The 23606-nt window shown below is 36.9% G+C and overlaps 1 protein-coding gene across 3 annotated transcripts in view; it reads right to left on the bottom strand.

Annotated features, from left to right (window-relative positions):
* Positions 1–2578: 2578 nt before the first annotated feature.
* Cacul1 (CDK2 associated cullin domain 1) overlaps positions 2579–23606 on the bottom strand; it is a 69030-nt gene continuing 48002 nt past the window's right edge. Inside the window, exons 4-9 of one of the 3 annotated variants that reach the window (XM_052182446.1) lie at positions 22043–22138; positions 19655–19757; positions 13901–13990; positions 10674–10752; positions 5102–5145; positions 2579–4738 (exon numbers count right to left, since the gene is read on the bottom strand). In XM_052182446.1, coding sequence (XP_052038406.1) covers positions 4698–4738; positions 5102–5145; positions 10674–10752; positions 13901–13990; positions 19655–19757; positions 22043–22138 — 453 coding nt within the window. In that variant the 3' untranslated portion in view covers positions 2579–4697. Of the gene's footprint in view, positions 4739–5101; positions 5146–10673; positions 10813–13900; positions 13991–19654; positions 19758–22042; positions 22139–23606 lie in introns of all 3 variants that reach the window. The other 2 variants (XM_052182442.1, XM_052182447.1) reach the window with 2 other exon arrangements.

Here is a 23606-nt window from a genome sequence, read left to right as displayed (position 1 = left end):
TACATACACACCATGTATACCTATAGTACATGTGCTACACTACACCTGTAGTGCATTCATGTCTATACACTATACACTGTAACTACAGTATGTATATATACACACTATACAGTAAATGTGCACATACATACTATATCACCTACAGCATGCTGGGAATCACCTACAGTAGATTCATAATATGCACTATATGCCTATAGTACACAAAATATAAATACCCATATTACATGTGTATAAAGATACTATCCTGCCTAAAGCACATGTCAAACAGTTTTGTAGATATAGAAGTTAAGTCTGACTATGTCTGAGTGGTAATTACCATGTTACAGAGCACCCTTTAAGTGGAACTGAAGGTCCATGTTACAACAGTAAACCAGGTATCAAGCCCAGGGACACCTGCACAAAACTTAAAAACAAGTTTAATGATAACTGTACAAGATTTATTTTTCATTGACCACAATATTTTAGAGTGAGAATATACTCCTAATACAGAAGAGTGATTAAAAATCCACCATATGTTTATAATGAGAGTGCCCAGACAAGCAGCTTTGTACCCCAGCTCAAGAAGGTGCTTCAGTCACATTCTGTAAATAAGTGGTGAAGGACAGTGCCAGATTTGCCATGACTTATGACTAATGTTGGAGAATAGACAGCAATGCTTCATTTGTTCTGCTATGCTGGTAGGTGACCATGGCAAACTCCTTTAGCCTGCACATGATCGTCAAATCTTGTATAAGCATTTGTTTGAGCCAATTTCCCAGGACTTGATGTTAAATAATTTCTCTGAAAATCCATGGCTAACACTGACATATAAGACTAAAAAGAACCAAAAGCATCACCACCTTTAGAAAAATACCCAGTCTTACTAAATTTAGTAGTCACAATATTTAAACATGTAAGAACCAATAAAAAGTTGTTTTTTTCTCACAAATCATTCAACTCTTAACCTTAGAGCCACACTGACAACCTTCCCAGGTGTAATCCAGCAGTACTCTTTTTAACAATGGAATCATCCTAAAATGAAAATCTTCAAGGCAGAGACTGGTCCTGTAAAATAACAGGTCCTGCACCCAGGGGGCAGACCCATCACTGGCTCTGGAAAGAGGTTCAAGTTATGGTCTCAGCTGGTGCAGAGGGGAGGAGGCAGTGACTGCAGCTAAGCAGTAGGGACCAGAGAAGGAGCATTTCCTTTGGGGAAGAACAAGCACCTCCTTCCAAATATTCTAGGGGTCAGAAACCAAGAAAAACTTTTATGTGGAAAGTACAAGAGAGCCATTTTTCTATAAACCTCTATGTACTGCTTGAACTTCTGGTAAAAAAATGAACATTTTACACAGTATTACTAAAAGCAGTAATTAACAGGAAAGGTCAATACTTCTTTCAGATGTAATTCCAACCTTGAATTTTAACATCCCCCTAAGAGACCTACACCTGGGTAAAAGCAAACAATATTCCAAGCTAAAAGCTCAAGAACACACCATTAAAAAACAAACTCTAACAGATGTACAATTTTTGTTTGCTTTTTTTTTTTATCTCAGATTAGTGCACATTCGTTGAATAATGCTTAGTTTAATGATAGCTGCTTAATAAACAGTTGAATCTTGGCTCAAGGGCAATTCCTCTTGCATACTAACCATGGAAATAATTACTGTGAGAGAGGGGAAATGGAACAGCAGAAAAAACAAAACAAAACAAAATCCACAGACCCAGTACGCCAACAAAATCTGGAAGGTTTCTTACTCTGGTTATAGGGAGAACCGGGTCATTTAAACAAACACCATCCTCTTCCCATTACTTGCAGAAACCAGTTTTGTTTGCAAGCTCAGCATGGCCTCTGCCGGTAGGTATATGAATCCTCCATCTTGTGCTTGTAACTTTAGATGCTGTTTGGTCTATACAGAGTATATTGAGGTGAGGAGTGTGCAAACTGTTCCTGAGGAATCATTCATGTGTGCAAATGTGCAACCTGGCAGAAAGTAAATGACAAGGGGCAGCAGCTAGACAGGTCTGAGACGTAAACAGTGTCATGACCAGGGACATCTATTCCTCTGCAGTCTCACCTACACACACAAACCAACTTCACTCTAGCACAAAGGGGACTGAGTGACTTATAATAAAAGACTTTGAGAAATTTTAGTAATGCACAATCATTACTAACTGCATGCAAGTGAGAGTTTCTTATTAACCCTGCCTAGGAATTATTAGACAAGTCAGATAACTAAATTTTACTTTCTGCCCCCCAAGAAAATAACTGCTGTCAGGTCAGAGTGCAGTTATGACAGCAGGTCACCAGATAACATGGTTACTGAAGTATAAAGTCAACCTTTAAAATAAGCACTGTCTCTCAACATCATTTGTTTACTTTTTCAAACCATTACTTGAAGGTGAACCTCTTGCCCTTTTTTTTTTTAAAGGCATACTTTTAGGCAAATGTACACACTAGTCATTTAGCCAAATCAACTATATTTCAATGACTGATCTACACAATTTGACTTTTAAGGATCTGAGTTCTCAGAGGGATAGAAAAATTGTACTGAGAAGAACACAAGTACACATAAAAATACTTTCAGGAAATATAAAATGAGAGAGAACAGATTTTATTTCCTCATAGTTGGAGACTAAGACTTCTGTAAATATTTCAATTAACAAGAAGTACCAATTTTGCCTGAAGTTTTACAATCTGTAAAACCTTGCTTAACTTAAGCACCAGGACACATCCATCAGGAGCACACTTACTTTCCCCATGCCTTTCAGTACCAGCAGTGGTACCCAGCTTTGACTCAGAGAGTAATTTCACAGGCTTTCCTCTGCCTATTTTGTGCTAACACAGAATTAGTATAACTATTTCTCCATTAATTTACTAACACAAAAGCACCCACTTAATGCCAATTTATTTAATATAATGCTTTTATATAGCCAAAGTTCTTTTGGAGAAAAAGAAGAACACTCTCTCCTGTGGGGAGGAGGGTATAATTAAGACACGGAACCACTAAACTATTATGTTTCAAGAAATGTTCCAACTTTACTATTGTCAAAAATATTAAAGCTGTATAGAAGAAACCAGTTCAAAATGATATTTACAACTCTGGTGAGCATTCCATCAGAAAAAGTAAACTGGGCTTTTTGATAAAATGAAAACTTTTCCCTCAACATTAGAGAAGAAAAAGCTGTGCAAACCATAGAGTCCACTTGTCCCTACTCAGATTCTTCAATATAATCCAAATGGAATGAAGCCAATTAAACCACCCCCCCATAAATTCTACCAACTGCAGACAAGTACCTGAAAGAATCAAGCTGTCAAATCTTAACTATTCCTCCCCTGGAACATTGTTTACAAACACAGGACTGCTACTGGGTAATGTTCCTGTCCCTGGTGTTCCATTTCTAACTCTGCTGCCCATCGAGTTGATAGCAGTAGCTTGGGGCGCCATTCTCTGAATGGTCAGCATCACTGTCAGATGGAGCCTGGTAACACAAAGCCAATGCTCACTTCACATTCAAGCAAAATTAATAAAATACTTTTCCCTTGCCCTGTCTAGTTTTATTATTGAAACACAACTAGATAAGCTTCAGACTTTTGTGAAGAACTAAAGAGCACTATTGGTGTAGTCAAACAGTTAATACAGCTTTACCACAACTAAAAGGAGCCTTCAAACAACAGTGCAAACTCTCCCTGTTGCACTAAAATATCAAACATGATGTTTACAAGATGAAGGGTGGAGCTGACCTTTTATACATATTAAATGCACCCATTAAAATGAGATGGACCAAGAACTATTCACCATATTTGGCTTTAAAAACTATTCATCCCAAGAGGGACCCAGGGAGCAGCCCCCACTGTTGGGCAACCTCTACAGTATCATAGCCCAAAACCAGGGCTCCACCCGACTCAAGGCTGAGATCAGGTGAGGGGATAGCAGAACGGAAACCATTCAGAGTTGGTCCCCATGAGAGCTGGGACAATAGGGTGAATTCTGACTAGCCTCTAGTGCTTCCATTTTCTAAATCAGGTTTGTTCTGCTACAAACACAAAGCCATACCAGAGGCTTTGGTGGGCCAATGTGAGATACCAACTTCTCCAGGAAGCATTGTGAGATTGATGACATGGTCACACAGCTGCAAAGTGCACAAAGCTCAAGGCACACAGTTGAAAACGGGAATTGATAGGGAAAGTAATAATGAAAGCAGTTGTTAGCATTTTCCTCCACAAGACTAACTGCTAAACATAGACCAATCTGAATTTAAAACAGATTGTTTGGGCCATGGGTGAAAACACTGTATTATAACATCTGCTTGGTTTTAAGCAAAGATATCTTGACATGAGACACCATGTTCCAAGTCCACAAATGAACAAGATGAGTGCTTTAAAAAAAAAAAAAAGATTCTTTCGTTTGTTCTTGTATTTCTGGAGGAAGCTGATTCAAATGTTGAGCTTCACTTTAGCAACGGCCACTCTCCAAAACACTTGCTTGTAGATTAAAAGATTGTCCCATTTCAAAATCACATCCCCCCCCAGTCTAGCAGCAATTGTTTTTGTTAGTTCTTGTTTTTAAAAACTGAAAATCAAAGAAAGAAGTCTGGTATCCTCTCTGAGAACAGCCTTTGACAGAGCTCCTGAGTGGTGCAGGCCTCACTGTGCCCGGAACAGTTTCTGTAGCTCCAGTGTGTCTTCTCCTGGGAGAAACATAGTTCGACAGTCACTATCTATACCCCCTGGAACTTGCACAAGCAGATGGACTGTCTGAAAAAAAGTCAGAAGAAAAAACGTGAGGGACAGAGAGCACTCTGCACATGCAAGTCTATTTTCCGCCTGTTCTCTATCCCCTGGTGTATTTTAAAATTTTTGAAAAACAACAGATCTGAGACATGTGAAAGAACCAATACTGCCAGGAACTGATCTTGGGTACTACCTCACCCTTGAGTATGATAAAGAATCTGGGCAGTCTTGGCACCTGCTTAAGCCCAAGGCCCGAATGACCCCAACTCCACATGTCAAGCAGTGCCATCTTGACTATATACCCCTACCCACACGGTTTCCATACTCATCCCTAGAAGTTGGCCCACATCATGAACCCATCAAAACAGGAAAAGCATTATCACGTACTATAAGCCAACTCATCTCCAGCTCTCTTCCGGGACTGGTCGCCTCTAGGGATAAGAAAAGAGGAAGTAGTCAATAAAACTGACTGGTCTCTTTATACATAAAACCAGCAAAAAATAAACTGATGTATGTGATAGTACAAACAGCAAATGCTTAAGGTTCTAACCCAATAACCTATTTAAATACATTGAACATCAGCTGAGTCTTTTACCCTGAGTATTCTTAGCTCAAGGGTGTATATAGTCTGCTAAATATATAAAGTTATTAGGTGATGGATTATCTATAAAGACAGTTTGTACTGAGTACGAGAAACAGATGCAAACTAACGTTTTTGAAAACAACTCAGGATTCTGATAACAATATCCCTAGTAACTAACTTGCATGAATTAGCAAAACTTTTAATATCAACCAGAAGTTAAAAATATTCCCCTCAGGCCCCAAACTCAGATTTTGAAAGTCTCAAAGCCTTTGAAAGTCCTAATCTATGCTGCTTGAAGACCTCTGGGTAGAAAATACAAATCTTCAGATATAATACCCAGCCTACTGGCAGCCAAGTTCTGCACTACAGTTAAGAGTGGTTGTGAATGGGCTATAAGTCACTTACAAATCACACTTCTGGCTTCCCAGACACTAACCCAGATTCCAATGCTTAAGCAATGAATAGTAATGGCACCAGTTGCTTGTCAATCAACCAAGGGTGCAACTCATCCCATCTTTCCTGAACCCTTTTCTTAGCTTCTTCTGAGGTTTCTCCTACCCATTGTTGTTGGCTCTGCTGAATAATGTCACAAGTCACCTTTTCTTCTCCATTATACATTCTTCCCTCTTTTCTAAGATGCAGAGCATTCCAGCTCTGTGGCTCTCAGATTTATAGGCAGCCCTGATTTCTGAGATCTGAAGGCCTAGTATCTTCATCATTAGACACATAATAAAAATTTACTATATCCACAATATAATAATCAGCTCTATCCCCAAGCTGTCTTCAGGCTTGCTATTACTCTTGATTAAGAGCAACAGTGAACATATATAAAGGTATTAATAAGATAGTTCACACCTCTGATTAAAACTCATCATGGCTTTCTATTAGTTCAAAATCAATTCCAATTCATTTTCCAGTCCAGTATCATGGCTCTGGCCTGTCTTTCCCACCTCATTTTCCAGCTTGCTTTGGGGCTGGTGATCTTTTTCTGTTTACCACTCTCTTCCCAAGTCAGTCACATAGCTGTCTCTTTCTCCTCCCTTCAGTTCAGTTATCCACTTGAAGGCTAATACCACATCACTGATAACCCCAACTTTACTTCATTCTCTAATTCTCTTCATAGCACTTTTTTTTACTTGAAATTAAATGTTTTTGCAAGTTTATTATTTGTTTGCCAACAGTATTGCGTAGTAATAAGTACATGAAAGTGAGAACTTTGCCTTTCTTGACTACCCTGGTGCCTCAGTGTCTAGCACATAAGAGAATTAACAAACTTGCCAGTAATTCATAATCTCAAATAATTACTGAAATGTTGACCTGAGCATACAAGAAAACAGTATCTGATTACTACACCAATGATAATTTTAAAATAATTTTCCAGATATTCTAAGTTCACTCTTTCCTTCTCTCACACCAGGACAAGCATCTCTTGCTAGGCTAAGAATCCTTGATGGCTGGCAGGGAAACTATATCACTTGACTGAAGTATGGGATTCTTTACAATGAGCATCTAGAAAAAAATCCATTGTGTTTTCTAGGAATAGCCCTCAACAGTCTAAAAAGAAGTTATTCAACTTTGTGACCTACCAAAGCCAGACAAGCAACTTACATGGTTATAATGCTGATTAAAACCAAACATATACAACTTTATGTCTGGAACCTCTACTTCTAAACAAAGCACCCATTTCTACCTTCTCACTGGTTAAAAAAAAATAGAAGATGAGTAAGCAACAGGCTGAAATGCAGATGTGAAAACAGGCAGAACAGAGTAATTGATGTAGATGCCAAAGATAATACCTGATTTGTGAAGTTGGCCAGCTGTCTTCTGCTAGGAAACGAAAAAGCCCTCATTCAGGGGCTACCATCTCGACTCAAAACACAGCAGTATCTTTCACAAGGTTCTACTATGCTCAAGAAACCAAGGACACCAGTTCTCAGATGGAATATTTTGTTTGTGAGATGTTTGTCAGGACTTGGAAGTAGCCTTATGGTACACTCTAGCGCAGGCTCCTTGTTCCCTCCTTTTCTGTTTCCCAATAAGCTTAATCTCCACGAGGTAACTTTCTAATAGACACCAATCTATTTCTTCTCCCCAGTCAATTCAGTTGCTCACAAGAAAGGCTATGATGCTTTTTGCTTACTGTGTCTATACTAGTCTTCTTTGTATTTCTATACATCTAAAAAATCCACTACAGAGGATAGATCTGAAGACATCTACATATTATGTAAAATCATTTCAAACATTTTGACACAAAGTGCAGAGCATACAAATAAACAGTAAAGGTGTTATTTGACTCTGTGTTTTTTGAGTTTCTCTCCCCTTTCACCATTAGTGAACATAACTTTTCTCTAAAATAATCCTAGCTAGCTAATGACTAATGAGAACATTAGAGCGAGAGGGCATTACATAGAAGATCCATGACAAAAGCAAAAACAGGCTTTCTACAGAGTCTGAGTATAGCAGTCCTTTTTGATAGGTGGTTAAGCAAGCCTAAAGAACGAGTCCTAGGAGGTTAACATTAGCAGGGCCTATTCTGTTCAAAGAACCTGTGAGAACTATTTATAAGGTAGAGTTTAATCATCACAGTAAATGTGTGTTGGGATGACCTTTCTTACATTGTCTTATGGTGTGTCCGTTTTTTCAATTGTTGATTATAAGGGCAGAGAGCTAAGTGCTGACAATATTTTGGTAATGTCATTTCTATATAGTCCTTTCCCACCTTCCCAAAACATGAAAGTCAGGCAGTTCCTCATCACCTAAAGGCAAGCTAAGAGATTTCTGGCATTATCATACTGCTGACTGGTTATAATAAAGGACTGACAGCCAGTAGCTGGGCAGGAAATAAGGGGGCAGAACTTTTGTGAACAGAACAGGGAGCAGGGAGTGCTAGTCATAATGCTAGAATAGTTACACAGTAGCTGGGAGACTGCCTTAGTATAAGACCATACACTTCAAACTATATTAGAAGCCTCCGTGTCATTATTGAAATGCTGGAAGGTCAGTTAAGTCTTGCAATAGATATGCAATAGGGTATTAACTATAAAAGTGGCTTGATTAAGTCTGTGATATAGACATTGCAATTTTACTACAACTTGGAATACTATCTAATTTCTTTAAAACAGCTTTCAAGAATCCCACTGAGTAATAAAAATTCTAATTTATGGCAAAATCCAAGACAGTTCTGTGACCCTGTTGGGCTTGGCAGCACACTACTACAGTGCTCCTTTTAAAGCAAAAAGAAATACTGTCTGATGGTGTTCAGAGTCAGCTACTCCTCTCTTCCCAACCCAAACCATATACCCAGCAGCTCCACACCCTGTTCACTTTTTCTAGTCTCCAAAATGGGGCTAAGAGATGCCTCTGGATGAACCTCAAGGGCTCAGTAGTGACCATGAAAAGCATATGCAAAATGGCAGCATTAATCACATTTCCAATTGTATCTACCCTTGACCCAGCCAAGCTATTTCTGCAATACACATCCAACAAGCACTTAATAAGGCATATTTTTACTTCTCTACTGCAGTTCTGTTTGTCTGCATTACCAAAAATCTACTTGGAGTCTAATAAGTACCTTGTTAAGTAAGTAAAATGTCTTAATAGGACATACAGTAGAACACTTGGGAGAGGGGAGGATTAATATAAGGGAATACTTATGTTTCCTTGTATTTATAATTAAAAAACTACAATAAAAATCTATTAACAGGGCTGGAGAGATGGCTCAGCTGGTAAGAGCACTGACTGCTCTTCCAAAGGTCATGAGTTCAAATCCCAGCACCCACATGGTGGCTCACAACCATCCATAAAGAGATCTGATGCCTTCTTCTGGTGTCTGAAGACAGCTACAGTGTACTTACATAAAATAAATAAATCTTTAAAAAAAAAAATCTATTAACAATGGTTACTTAATCGGTTGAGGTAGACAACAAGTAGAAATAAAAATTACTGTTTAATCTTATATTGTTTAAAGATAAATATGAGGAGGAGAAATTTCTGAGGCTCCACCTCTAACTGAGGCAGGTGATGGACGCTAGGGGCAAAGTTACTTTTGGGATGGGTGTGTGCGTGCGTGCGTGCCCATGTAGGTGCTGCTGGCAGGTTGCCCATACCCTAGGAGGTAATCTTATACCCATGTACACATAGACAGCACTAATTGGATTCTGAGTTATTAAAATAAAACAAAAAGACAAAGAGGACATTAAGTTGTTGGAAGGGAGATATACTAAGAAGTATGGCAGATAATGAGGAGATAGCTATGATTAAGGTACATTAAAGACAGTCATGAAATTGTCAAAAATAGAGCAGTAATAGCTTCACTCTGTGCATAAATACTCTAAGTTGATAATATCAGGAGATAAATGATTCCTCAATCTCAAAGAAAAAAGCCATCTACTCATATTTGTAGCACCACCCCTCTACACTGACATTTCTGGTGTAAGCTGTTAGGGAGGTAAGTGAATGGCCAGTAGACTGACTACCTTACCACTTCCACTATCTCATGACTACAAGATGCTATCATGACCAAAATAAATAAATAAATAAATAAAGCAATAAAGTCTAATCTGTGGATCAGCAAAGAACACCAAACAACAATTACAAAACTCCCTTTTTTAACCAAAACAGATTAAGAAAAGGTAAAGGCTGTTTTTTTTTGTTTTGGTTTGGTTTTGGGGGAAGGGGGGTTGATGTTGTTTTTCTGGCTTTTTGTTCCCGAAATTCAGTTTGGCCTCAGAATTGTTTAGAACAATATTCATTCCTGTCTTTTTTATGAGCCTCCTCAATATTAGGTATTCAGAGTATTCAGATACCAGAAGATAGGTATGATAGCTAAACGTAAAAAATATGGAAATAGATGTTACCCATGTATCCCTGAGCAACTGATTTCCCAACTTTTATATTAATTCATTTTAATTTAAATATTAAAAAGAAAAAAGAATTATTCTTTTCCAGATTTTTCTGAGGTATGGGCATAATATCAAATTGCAAACATTTTAGAAAAATAAAGCATATACACCAAAAGCAAGGGAAGCAAATTTTCTGAACATTTATAAAGAGATACTCTACTTTTAAAGAACATTTAGATTTGGAGAAAACATGAAAAATGTTTTAGTGTGAAAATGCACAGTAATTCATTGCAATGTTTCAATAATGTTTTTGTTGTGTTTAGGATTAATGTTAGAAACTCCAAGATGGAAGACCCTTGTCCATCTAACTGCCCATTCTCCAAAATGCACACAGAAATGAGCAGCTTCCACCACAGTAAGGACCCTGCAGCCCCAGCTCTCAGCGACTCCTCTGCCCAAGATGCTCAGCAGCATGCCAGGCCAGGCTAGAAGCCTAGAGAAATGGGAAATCATCACTAAGGAAAAGCCAACTTGCCTGGTAAAACCGTTCTGTATAAGTTCTCTTTGAAGTTTTTGATCTTGGGCAGCGTACTCAGAAAGTTCAGATTCCACAGCTGGGGGCAGAATGTTTGGAATAAACTTAGAAAACAATGTCGGAGCCATCTGAACCCATTCTGTCAAAGAAAACAAATGATTCATCAAGGAAATAATTTAAATAAAACAAACAAGTTTCTTATTTAAATAACAAAAAACCTGAATTAAACCAAGTAATAAAACTTAGTGTAGCCCTGTTTTGGTGAACATACAAAATTATTTTTGTATGTATTATACAAAATTGTATCTAAAATTATAATGAAAGTGGGCATTTTTATATTATTGATTCAAGACACTTAATCTGTAACTTTTAAAGATGTAGGCAAACATAAATGAGATAGTAGGCAATTCCAAGTAGAAGAGGATATGAGGGGAGCAGCCTGACGGCAACCCCAGCCCTAGGACCTCACTAATCAAAACAATAAAACAGCCCAGACCGCACTTCAGAGGGCAAGGAGGCAGAGAACCAGCAGATGCTTTAGAAATAAAAATCTTCTCAATCCCTGTTAAATTACAACTCCATGTGGGAGAGGGAGCAAAACAGTAAAGGCAAGGAAAATTGCATGGTCATAAAGAAACCAAAAGAATAATCTACAGAAAATAAAAAGGCAAGGAAAGGCCATAGGAATACATTTTTCAACAGACATGACAAAAATGTCAGGTTGGGGATGAGTAAAAGACAGGAATGGATTATTTGAAGAAAAAAAAGACACAGAGAATTAAAAAGTTTTATTATGCAAGGTAAAGCACATATGTGCATTGGTCCTCCACTCAAGGATGGCACTAATGCCTATCTGGGTTTTCCATGAACACCCACCGCTCACCCTTTTACAAATGTCTCAGGTTAAGGCTTTCAAGATTCCTCTGTATACAGTGTGGCTGTTTATACTGAAAAACCACCAACATGTCAATGCTCTATAAGATTGTAAGCCCACTTGAAAAGCTGCAATCTGAAATGGCCACAGTTTTGATGCTGTATAGCAGTAGGCCAACAGCAAGTTAAAAAGTAGGGGGAAAATGTTCAATTGGAGAAGAGCTAAATTAAAGGAAACATGCAGTGTAGGGACTGGAGCAAGCCAACCTACATCTCCCTTGCACAGCATCATGGCAAACACTCTCAGTGGTGTACCCCTCTGGCATGTGATTTTAGAAAGTCATTAGGGTGTTCTGGGTAATGACTAGCCAATCATCTGAGGCACAGAAGCCAAATCCTTCCACCAGTTGGTGTGAATTCTAGTCATTAAAATAAAGATAAAGAAACAAAAGTGTGTACAGTAGATGAAAAGAAGAAGGGTAAGATGGCTGAAGCTGGTTCTAGTTGAGTTTCTAAAAACTCTGATGAAAACTTAGCATCAATGCTAAATCCTCCAAATTGCCAGTGGGTTGGGGCAGGAATCTAAGATTGAAAACCTCCCAAGGTGACTCAACTATGGTACAGAAAGGCTAACATTATTGAGGACACTTTGACAGAAGACACTTCTACATTTAAAATTCATTTAAAATTCAGCTTTGAAATATTCCAACCTTTATCTGTCAGGTGTCTAGAATTTTACTAGACCCCGAACATAATAGGTACTGCCAAGACATGGAAATGTCAAAACAAGTTTAATAGCACCTTTGAAAGCGCCTAGGGCAGCACAAGGCTAGTCTGTGATAAAATTCACCTTTTGAAAAGGACAATTCTCAAACACAGAATTTTCTTCACAAGGAGTATAAATCCTATTACAAGAGACCAACCTGGATAAAATAGCATTTAGATAAACAGGCACCTACATTTTTCTCCTACTCACAGTGATAATAGCTTTATTCTGCAATTTTGCTGCATGTGTAAAAGGCCATAACTAATAAACCTGCCTCCTTAGAAGGCAGATTTTGTCATATTACACTGGAAGAAAACATCATTTATAACTTAGTATACAAGAAATAATCACAAGGCATTTTAATAACACTATAAAAAATGAAGTTCAAATATTAGAAAAACTAGAAGAAAAATACTAGCTTACTAGAACATGTTCTTTGGTAACTTTATACAATTATTTTATACAAATGATTTGTTAACAGTAACGAAGAATAAAGCTTAAGACCAAAGCCAAAGTTACATAAACATGAACACTCTACATGCCATTGATCATTTTATAGTAGACTCAGAAAGAGACAATTTCTTGAATCCACTTCCTTAATACCAGTTTCACTTGGTTCTTATTTTAGCAAGCCAAATTTTAAAGTATCTTTTAAATTAATTACCATCAGTTATGACTTCATTAAAATAATCAAATTCAAGTGGTGAGTAACTATAGCTAAAAATGCTGATCATTGGTATTACTATTGGTGAACACATTTCATTCACATTTTCTTTGAATCTGTAGATATCAAAATTTCATAGAACAGTAAGTTCTGTCTGGGGGGGGGATTATCTTTGTTTTTTAAAAAAAGTATCCTTTGTGTTTACTGACTGTAGGACAATGCTTTGCCCTGAGGTTTCTAAAATTTCCCCTATGGGCATATTGTAAATGGCTAGATAACAGGAAGACAACTACAGGGCTCTTTGATTTCTTTGCATCTAATCCTAAATTTACTATAAAATAGGCAGACTAAGGTCATTTATAGGCCTTGCTTGTAAATAAAAGCACTGTATGTTCCCTTTATCACCTGTTCTAGATCCCTTGCCAGTACGTAATAGGCTAGAAAATATAATTTGAGTATGTATTCCTATACATATTTACAGTGTGAAATGAAGAAATTGCATAACAACAAAGACAAAACTAAGAGCAAACATGAGATTCATTTTTCTTGATTTGTTCTGCAACAATCTAAGTATGCAGTGTTCAGCCTGGCCTTAGACTCACTGCACTCCTGCCTCAGCATCACAAATGATGGTACTTGCGAGTGGCACCACCACACCCAATAAATGTATCCAGCCAATTATTTTGTGGAACTCTCCCAAGGTGCTACAAAAATCAAAGCAGCTGCTTTTTACTGGTAGAAAATAGTTCCAAGTGAATCCTAAACCAACATTTCACTCTGAACTGAGTTCCAGGATTTCTGCTACTATAATCCCAAATGTCATTTAGCCTCATGAAACATGTAAAGACAACAACTGCCCTCTTGGATAAGGCTGTAATAAATAGAAACACAAGCCCAATCCCAACAGAAATGACAGGTGTTTACCTGGTCTGAGAGTGTACAGGCCTTTCACAATATTTGCCATAGTTGAAGGTGTGACCTGAAATGGTGTTGACTGGGCTTCTAAAAGTAAAGCTGGAATAAGAAGAAAAAACAGGTAAAAAAAAAAAAAAAAAAAAAGGAAAAAGAAAAAGAAAAAAGAAAAAGAAAGAAAGAAAAAGAAAGAAGAAAAATGAAAAAATCAGAAGAGAAAAAAAAGAAAAAACCACAAATGAAAAAGAATAAAAGAAAAAAAAAGAAAAAAGCATGTAACACTTGCTAACAGTAAAAGTTCTATTAGTATTTCTATGGCTGTCTGAGTAAATACCACAAGAAAAGAACAGCACAAGACAGAGCAAGAGCTTATACACAAAAGATTACACAAGCCTTCAGCACAGTGCTCAATAAAACAGAGTCTGCACTGGTTTGCTGCAGCAGTAATAAGCAAAGCAGTGAAAAGAGAGGAGTCAGAGAAGTGAAGCCTTCTAAAGGAAGAGCTCTAGGGCACTCATGAAGTAACAACGTGCCTAAGTGGGAAGAAAATGAATGGCACTGACCCTTCTGTCTTCAAATCATTCTCATCTAAAATGCTTGGATCACAAGTCGCGAGCATCCCTAAATGCAACAAATCTGAAATACTCCAATTTCTGTCATGCTCAAAGAACTACAGACTTCAGCTGGAAATGGTATATGCCTTTAATCCTGGTCCTCATGAAGCAGAAGCAGGCAGATCTTTCTGAGTTAGAGGTCAGCCATAACTACATCCTGGAACCGCCCCCTCAAAAACAAAGTAAATTATAGATTTCTGAGCATTCTGGATTTGCAGATTAGGGATACTCAACCAACAGCAATTTTTATTAACTGTATCAAAGCCTACTTTTGCAAATACCATAGCTCCATTTTTCTTGCAAGGAAAAAAAAAAAACCTTCCTACACAAAAGGCAAGAGAAGATAATTTACCTTTTCTACTTTTCTACTGTGGCAACGATGAAGCTAACTAACCCTGACTTTTGACTGTGAACAAAGAATTAGCTTTCTTTTATATTTATCATCTACTACATTTCCTTCATTTTGAAAACAAGTAATTATTTCAATAACATTTCTAGATTGTATCATTAACAGACACTAATAACTATTTATTGGACACAGCAAGTGCTACTGCCCTAAAACAGTTCATTTCTAATCTAAGATTAAAAAAAAAAAAAAAAAAAAAAAACCAAAAAGCTAAAGACTAAAAAACCTAAAACATCCTCTATCTTACTTTTCAAATCAAAAGGGGGGGAGGGGAGGAAGAAGGAAACTAAATAGCAGAGTTTTATATAACCAGATTTGTAGTTAACTGTTTTCCTTTATCCATGTCTTTTTAAAATGGAAGTATCTTCTTCCTTCAAGGAACTTCCGTGAGGTTTACTAACAAAGGTCATAGGTTTCTTTGCTTATTCTTCCCATCTCATCATCCACAGATAACAAACTTAAATTTTGAGTGAAAAATTTTAAAGATGATAAATGGAGACTTACAAATCATGATACTCTAAAATATGTTTAAAAATGGAATTTCTAAATGAATTATTATATTCTGAAAGCCTTAGATATTCAGCATGCAGCCCAAATATAAGTGCTCGTTTATCCTATTCTTTTGACCAATGCCTGAAGCCTTCATACTTAACTACATACACAAACTGTGGCTAAGTCATAACCTCTGCCAACAGCCTCTACCATAATTTCTATGTCAACCTGACAGCTATGAAGAAACCACAAATTTTAAAGACACATGTGACTTATGAAATGGGTATAAACAATTTGGGATGAGCTAACTGTAAATAATTATATTCAAAAATAAATATTACTAGAAGATAAGATGTAGCTCAGTTTGGTAGTGTTTACCTAACTACCTATCATGTACAAAGTCCTAGGTTTGATCCCCAGCACCACACAAACCAGGAAGGTGAAAGGAAGATCAGAATTTCAAGGTTATCTTTAAGAGTTTCAGGCCAGCCTGAGCTATAAGAGATTCCATATCTCAATAAAGCAAAATAAAGCCTCTAACTTGTAAAGAAAGGATTATAAAGAGTTGATTATTTTAATAATGTGCTAATATCCCTTCTTCTTCTTGAAAAAGTATTTAAATTTAAAGGATTTTCCAGCTTTTTCCCCCCTAGGGAACTGGGACTTGCTGAGGATGCAATGAGTGTGTGTTTGGGGGTTGGGGTGGGGGATGGTTACTGAACCCTGTTAAGGGTTAGTCTTTGTATCTTTGAGTGCAAACTAGATGAGCAGCACTCCCTACACAAAATACACACACACACACACACACACACACACACACACACACACACACCTATCTAAAACACAGAGCTAGTTGATGGCAGAAGAGGCTGTAAGCCTGGTATTCCCTATAATCCCTGTACTTCAAACATGGACTGGTACTAGAAAAGTAACTGGTTTCTTCTGAAAGCCATGTATTAAAAAGCAGTGTCTTTCAACAAGCCTATTACTCACAGACGTATATCAATCATAGGGTGTTAAGCCTAGGGATAGATGTCTAGTCCTAATGTTATAACATTAAAGTCTTAAGTATCTTGGTGGGTCCTGAGATCCTCTGATATTTCAAATGTTCCTTGTTGCTAGGATGTTACACATTTTTATTAAATTTAGTGTGTGTGTGTGTGTGTGTGTGTGTGTGTGTGTATAGTGCACACACATGCATCAATGCCACACTGCCTGTGTGAAGGTCAGAAGACAACTTGCAAAAGCCACTTCTCTTCATTTACTCTACAGCAACCTGACATACTGAGCCATCTTACTGACTTCATTGTCTGAGGGATCCTTTTAGTAATTTGGTCTGGAAATGAAAACTAAAACTACATGAATTCAAAAAGTGCCAAAATATAAGGGTTAAAAACTAAGGTAAACTTAAGTATAGTTAGTTGACTCTGCAAAGTAAACTCTATCTTTAACTGCAAAAGTCAACACATTATACTTTCTCTGGAAACGTCCAGCCTAATTGCTACATATTGATTATCACATCTGCTCGGTACAGCACCAAGAAATACTTTAATTAATGTAAAACCTCCTAGCTATGCTTTCAGTTTAATTCAAGGTGAAAACTAATTTGTAAGAAAAGTAATTTTGTTACCAATCAAAACCATTAGTCACTCTATTTTCTAAGGACACATGAGTATGCACAGCACTGAGGAAAAACTAGTCTTACCTACAATGACACTCAACCGACAAATTCACACATTAATTCATGAGCATGAGGGCATTGAGAACAAATTTGGTTTTGGCACATGAGATCATTTTGCTTTGGCTTACTAAGCTTAAGATATGAACTCCAGACTAGTTTGAAACACCTCCCATTGTGAAATGGGTATCCATGATCTACCCCCAGGAGCCTAAGTTCTGTGACTGCTTGCCCAATAGAACGCAGGAAATTTTTTCTGAGTCCAGGACTTTAGACATTTATAGTTACCAAGTTGCTACTTTCTGAATCTTAGAACATTCACTGTTGGAGAAAACTAAAAACCACACTAACGTCTGAATCATGTAAGCCACCAATAGAAAGCCCCAGTTGGGTCACATCAGCCTCACTAAGCCCTTTTCAGACTGTACAGTTAACTAAGATGCTGCTGGCTGAAGCCACTGTTTCCAAATGACAGTTAATGGAATAGCAGCATGTTCAGATGAGTAAAAGCCAAAGGAAGGAAACTAATGCTCAGACTTTTAGACAGAGACTGGGTACACTTACTTGTTTTGTTGTAGCCACTAGAGCCAAGACACAAACCCTGAGTCACTAATATTTGTACTTAATTTTTTTTAAAGATTTATTTTTTATTTATGAGTACACTGAAGCTGTCTTCAGACACACTAGAAGAGTGTATTGGATCCCATTACAAATGGTTGTGAGATGCCATGTGGTTGCTGGGAATTGAATATAGGACTTCTGGCAGAGCAGTCAGTGCTCTTAACCACTGAGCCATTTCTCCAGCACCTTGGACTTTATTTTTATCTGACTCAATTTTTATGGCAATGACCGCCTATCCTACAGTGTCATAAAATATAGTACTTTAAATACTTGTAAAGAATCTAGAATAGGTCCTGCTACATGTAAACTGTGTGTCTTATCTGTTTAAAAATCTTTGTGATGATCCCGAATCCAACTGTTAAAACATTTATAGGGCTTCCTCTCCTGGGACCCAAACCAGTGTGATTAGCAGTCACTTTCTGTGTCCTCCACCATAAGTATAATACCTAGTAACTGTTCAATAAATATCTAATAATTATCCAACTTATAAAAACTTAAGGGTTTTTTTCCATTTGCTGGGAAAAGGATATATCTGCCTTTAAATAGCAATTAGAAACCCAGACTAGGAAGTACAATACTAAGTACAATATTCTCATCAATATTCTTCCCAAGTATCCAATAAAATTGACTTCCAAATTATTAGCAGTATAAAGACATATTTAGAAAGGAAATACATATTTCTACTAGATGTAGCATTTCTCTATGGAATTTTAACAAAGAAGAAAATGTGCTTTAGGAAACTAAAAACAATGTCAGTATTCAATGCTATTCAATGGCTAGAAGCTGGTACAGTAGCACACTTCTACCATCTAGCACTTGGGAAGCTCAGGCAGGAGGATTTCTTAAAACTTCCATGCCAGCCTGGGTTGTAGATCAAGACCCTCTCTCAAAACCAAAACAAATGGAGTATCTCAGAATTACTGTACAAAAATCTTATATAAGTATCTGACCAGACTCAAAAATAATGCATGTTATAATCCAAGCTTATGGTTCTCCTATTTTGGACTCTGGACTCTCTGGGAGTATGATGTCAACTGAATCTACATTATTGTGTGAAAACTGTGCCTTGCAAAAGTGAACCAGCCCAGTATATAAATCCTTGTCTTCATTTAAAAGCAAAAGTTAAAACAAAGAGCTTGTGGTCAAGCTTTAAAACAATTACTTTATAAATTTCAATAAAACTTGTGTGGCAGCAACTATTACAACTAAAAGTGTTCAAGAAAATATAAACTACAATCCACATTAGTTATAGAAAACTAAAGAATGCTGAATACTGACAAAAAAAAAAAAAAAAAAAAAAGAAACCCAACCCCATGACCTGCTGGAGGTGCTGAGTGACTAGTGATGATTTGCTTGGAGTCCACTCAGGAGAGGGAAATTCCCTTAAAAAGGAAATGATGCCACCTATTGTTAGTCAGGAATTGGGAAAGACTGACTGAGCTTGGAACCTGGATCTTAATTAGCTATCTAAACAGCCGTAGTAAATATTTTACAAATGCTAATCCACAGGAAGCTAACAACTTTCTAACATGGTGAATAGCAGCCTCACTAGACTAACAGTAGAAACTAGAGAGAGCCTATGCTCGCCTTCAGACACCCAGTGCTCTTTCAGAAGTCACTGGTGACATGTGACCCTCTTAATCATACCCCTCCTCAGGGAAGAAATGGCAACACAGAACAGGCCAAGTACAAGACCTTGTCCAATAAATGACCTGCCTAAATGGCCTAGAACAGTAGGTTACTATTAAATCAGTTTCAATCATGTCTCTTTCTATAGACTAAGGTAGACTTAACAACTTCCCGCTTTCTGGCTCTAGAGATGTCAATATTGGACTTTAGAGACAGTGTTCTTAGATGAAAAGAAAGAGTAAGAGTGAGCTGGAAAAGAAAGGGAAGGAAAAAGGAAACCATGGCTAGCGCTGTCTCACCCCCACAGGAAGTAAAAGTATACTTACGCATTAGGCTGTAAATGTGCTTCTCTGCAACATGTTCCGTAAACAGTTTTATAAGGTCATCTTTTAAGTCTCTGTTAAGCTTAGTTTCTATGTAAAACTTATTCTGAAAAGAAAAGTAAAGAAGTTTTTATATATCAATAGGGGAAAGTAATCATTCCCATAAACAGGAGAACTATATACAGTTTTAGAGAATGAATAAATGTATTAATAAAATACTAATAAAATTAAAAAGCCCTGCAAACAGCAAAACCCAGCCATTCCTAGTCACAGGTCTTTTTGGTGTGAGGTTGGAAGATCCAAATATTAACTTCACAATAAGATGTAAACAGTATAGAACCATGCTGTGTGCCATGCCTTTAAGAGTTCATCACCAGGGCTGGAGAGATGGCTCAGAGATTAAGAACACTGACTGTTCTTCCAAAGGTCCTAAATTCAACTCATAGCAATCACACGGTGGCTCATAACCATTTATAATGAGATCTGGTGCCCTCTTCTGTTGTACAGGCATACACACAGGAATAACACTGTATATATCATAAATAAATAAATCTTTAAAAAACAAAACCAAGCTCATCACCAGGATCAAAAGGCAATGCTGGAAGACCCGAGAAAGGCACTCCTCAGCATCCAAAGCAGGCAAGTAGTGGAAACCACTAACTAGGAAAAGTCCCTTTATACATGCCCTTCAGAATGGCCACTGTACACTGTAATTCTAGATAGCATCTCTGCTCAGAAGCAGACACTCTAATCAGGCTGAGAGCAAGCAGTGATTGAAGGAAAAGTTCACTTATAGCCAATAAAAGATAACTATATAGAGTACAGCAAGGGATAAAACAGCATCCCTGGGAACTACCTACTCTCAAGGTCTGTTACAAGATGGACTGCCATTATCCTTATTTACTGGAGCCACTTTGAATCAAGTTTTCTCTTTCTTACCAAAGTCCATCTGATTTGGAAAACACAAAAATCTGAAACCCGTTAAATGTGTTCATGTTTTAAATGCTAGCTCAATGACAAAGAGTAGAAAACACAAAGGGAATAAAAACAAGTTTTTTACTCACTCTTAGTTCAGTAGTATTTTCCTCTGTTTAAAAAAAAGGTGGGGGGAGGAGGACGGGACTAAAAATAAGATGCACTCACTAGGTTAAAAACTACGCCAATGGGTGTGTAAAAAAAAAGCCTTCCACAGCTGATCCTGTTTTAGCTTATAGGTCCCATTCTATAGAGAAAATGAGATGGTACACTTGTTTTGAAGCACTCTTTGCATGGGAACCACTCCTCTCCCTGTTGAGCACCTACTACTTGTACCTTGCTACCTGGTACTTTTACCCTAATGTTAGGACTTAGGAGACTTTTCTCCACAAACATATATGCCATTGTATTAACTGTGTATTCTCTTCTTTTCCATAAGTTGTTAAAACGATCCCAAAATGATGACAAAACAAATATGTCCAATGTTTTGCTATTAAAATGTACACATGCATGTATGTATGTGTGTGTGGGTGTATATATATATATATATATACACACACACATACACATATATATGTATATATACACTTAGTGTTTAAATCTATTTATGAATTTGAGAAATTTTATACATAAAATGAGTCTCTCAACGCAATTTTAGCAATTCATTTCTACTCTAAATTATAAGTCTGTTTTTTTGACAGATTCATCAAAAATAAGTATTTTCAAGCATCTTTCAAAAAAGTATTTAAAAGTAGTTTTAAGTTATATTTAATAATGGCATTTGATATATTTTCCTTTTTATGCTATATATTTTCTGTGAACTATCTAATTCGTACCAGACAAAAATATAGTATTGCTGACTTTTTTCTAATTAATCCACAAAAATTAATTATAAAAGACAATAAACCTGTGTGTAGTGTTTTACAAATTTCCTACAATGTTCCCCATCTACTTTTGTTTTGGGTATTTTTCTGAACAAAGGTGTTTCAAGCTATCATCATCTAATATTCTCCTTCCTGACAGGATTTAAAGGTCTCCTCTCAGCAAGTATGTAAGGAATGGGACCTGTGGGAATATTGGGGGTGGGGAGGCAGCACAGAGGAAGAGGGTTAGAGAAAAACACAGGCAGAATGTATTATATACATGTATGAAACTGTTAAAGAACAAATTTAATAAAAGAAAATTGTGGGAAGGATGGAGAAGAAATGCACTTCTAACTTTCTCACCTCCAATTTCTGGTTTATTCCACTTAGATGTGCTATAAGAATAAGGTGGTGATGAGACTCCATATTCATAAACACACCCATCTATCATCTGACTCAGGAATGGGAAGCGAAATTACTACATACAGTTAATGAAATCAGAACACAATTTACCTTGCATGGTTTGGGAAAGGGAGACAGAGTTCTAACTTACCATATATATGAAAAGAGGCACGATGCTCTGCAATGCTCCCATATACTGGCCCAGAGCTATATTAAATCTTTCAATATAGAGGTCTGGAGGGCTGGCCTGTGAAAAAGAACATCAACATAAATACCCTGGGAAACCAGCTGAAAGTCGTTCTTCAGGCTCTGCAATACAAACCAACTCAGAAAGAATCTAAGATGGGGGAGGTACTTATACTAAAGTCAGTTCAGATTTGTTTGTTCCAAAGTCTATTATATGACATTTCATTTTAGTCACTTTTTAAAAAATGACCACTGAATTAGAGACACTTCCTAAAAGAATCAAACTGTATTAGGACCTGGAATTAGGGTGGAAAGAATTCAAGCAAGTAAAACAGGCTCTAGATACTACCAGAGGGGCTGAATTGATGCCAAGCAGTTAAGCACACTTTCTGCTCTTACAAAAGAACCCAGGTTCAGCTCCTAACACCCACATGGTAGCTTCCAACCACCTGAACCTTTGGTTCTAGGGAATCCAACACCATTTTCTGGCCTCCATAAGCACTGTATCATGTGGTGTATAAACATACAATGAAGTACGGATATGTATAAAATAAAACAAACCAATCTTTTAAGACACTATTAGAGTGGCTAATACATTTTTTAAATTTTATCTCCATTGTAAACAGCTTCTCTAATTAACCAACTGTCAACAAGAGAATTAAGGACTCAATGATTTACATATACCTGCAGGTCTAGACTGAAGTACAATATAATGCACACCTAACTTCACTCACTTCTACAAAATACGAAGTCACAAAGTCATTAAGGAACCTCTCCAAATTTACTGTATGTTGACTGAACATGTCTTGTCTCCCAGTACAGCTATATCTGAAGTAAGTAAAATTCTACGAAGTTATAGGGCATGGCCCTCATGCTACAAGGCCATGCCCTGAAAGAGACAACAAAGGGTTTCTAAATCTTTGATATCAAAATGTGGCAGGGAAAGCTTTGGTGAGAATGTTTCATCTACAATCCAGGAGGAGTCTTGACCAGGAACCCTTAAGCCAGAACCTCAATCTGGAAACTTCTCAGCTTCCAAACCACTATAAGAAATAACTTAAATTGCCCAGTCTTTAGTATTTTTTTTGTAGTACCTTAAGATGATATGTTTTACATATCCATGTACTACTTTATTTTATTCTTTAAGTTAATTTAACATTAAAGAAGCCTAAATAAAACAGATTAAAATTGTTAAATTTAAAAAGATTAAAATATTAGCAAATGATAATTAAAATTAAATTATAATTAAATTATTTAAATAAATTTAAATTAAATATTAATTAAATTTTAAAATATCAAATTAAAAAATTAAAATATTAGCAAATGATAAGATACATGTATTCAACTAAAAATTCCTGAGCCATGGTGTTGGGGAATGAGAATGTATAAAATACAAAAACAAAAACACACATTCCACATAAGGTCTGTCCTTTGGAAACTTCACCACCTGACAACCAGACCTTAAAGACAGCATCATGCTTTCAAGTTCTACCACACTAAGACTCCTAAGTACCAAGTTCAACCACATG

The sequence above is a fragment of the Apodemus sylvaticus genome, chromosome 1 (assembly GCF_947179515.1).
Source record: "Apodemus sylvaticus chromosome 1, mApoSyl1.1, whole genome shotgun sequence".
Lineage (NCBI taxonomy): Eukaryota > Metazoa > Chordata > Mammalia > Rodentia > Muridae > Apodemus > Apodemus sylvaticus.
The sequence above is the reverse complement of the archived record's forward strand: the minus strand, read 5'-3'. Positions and strand labels throughout refer to the sequence as shown.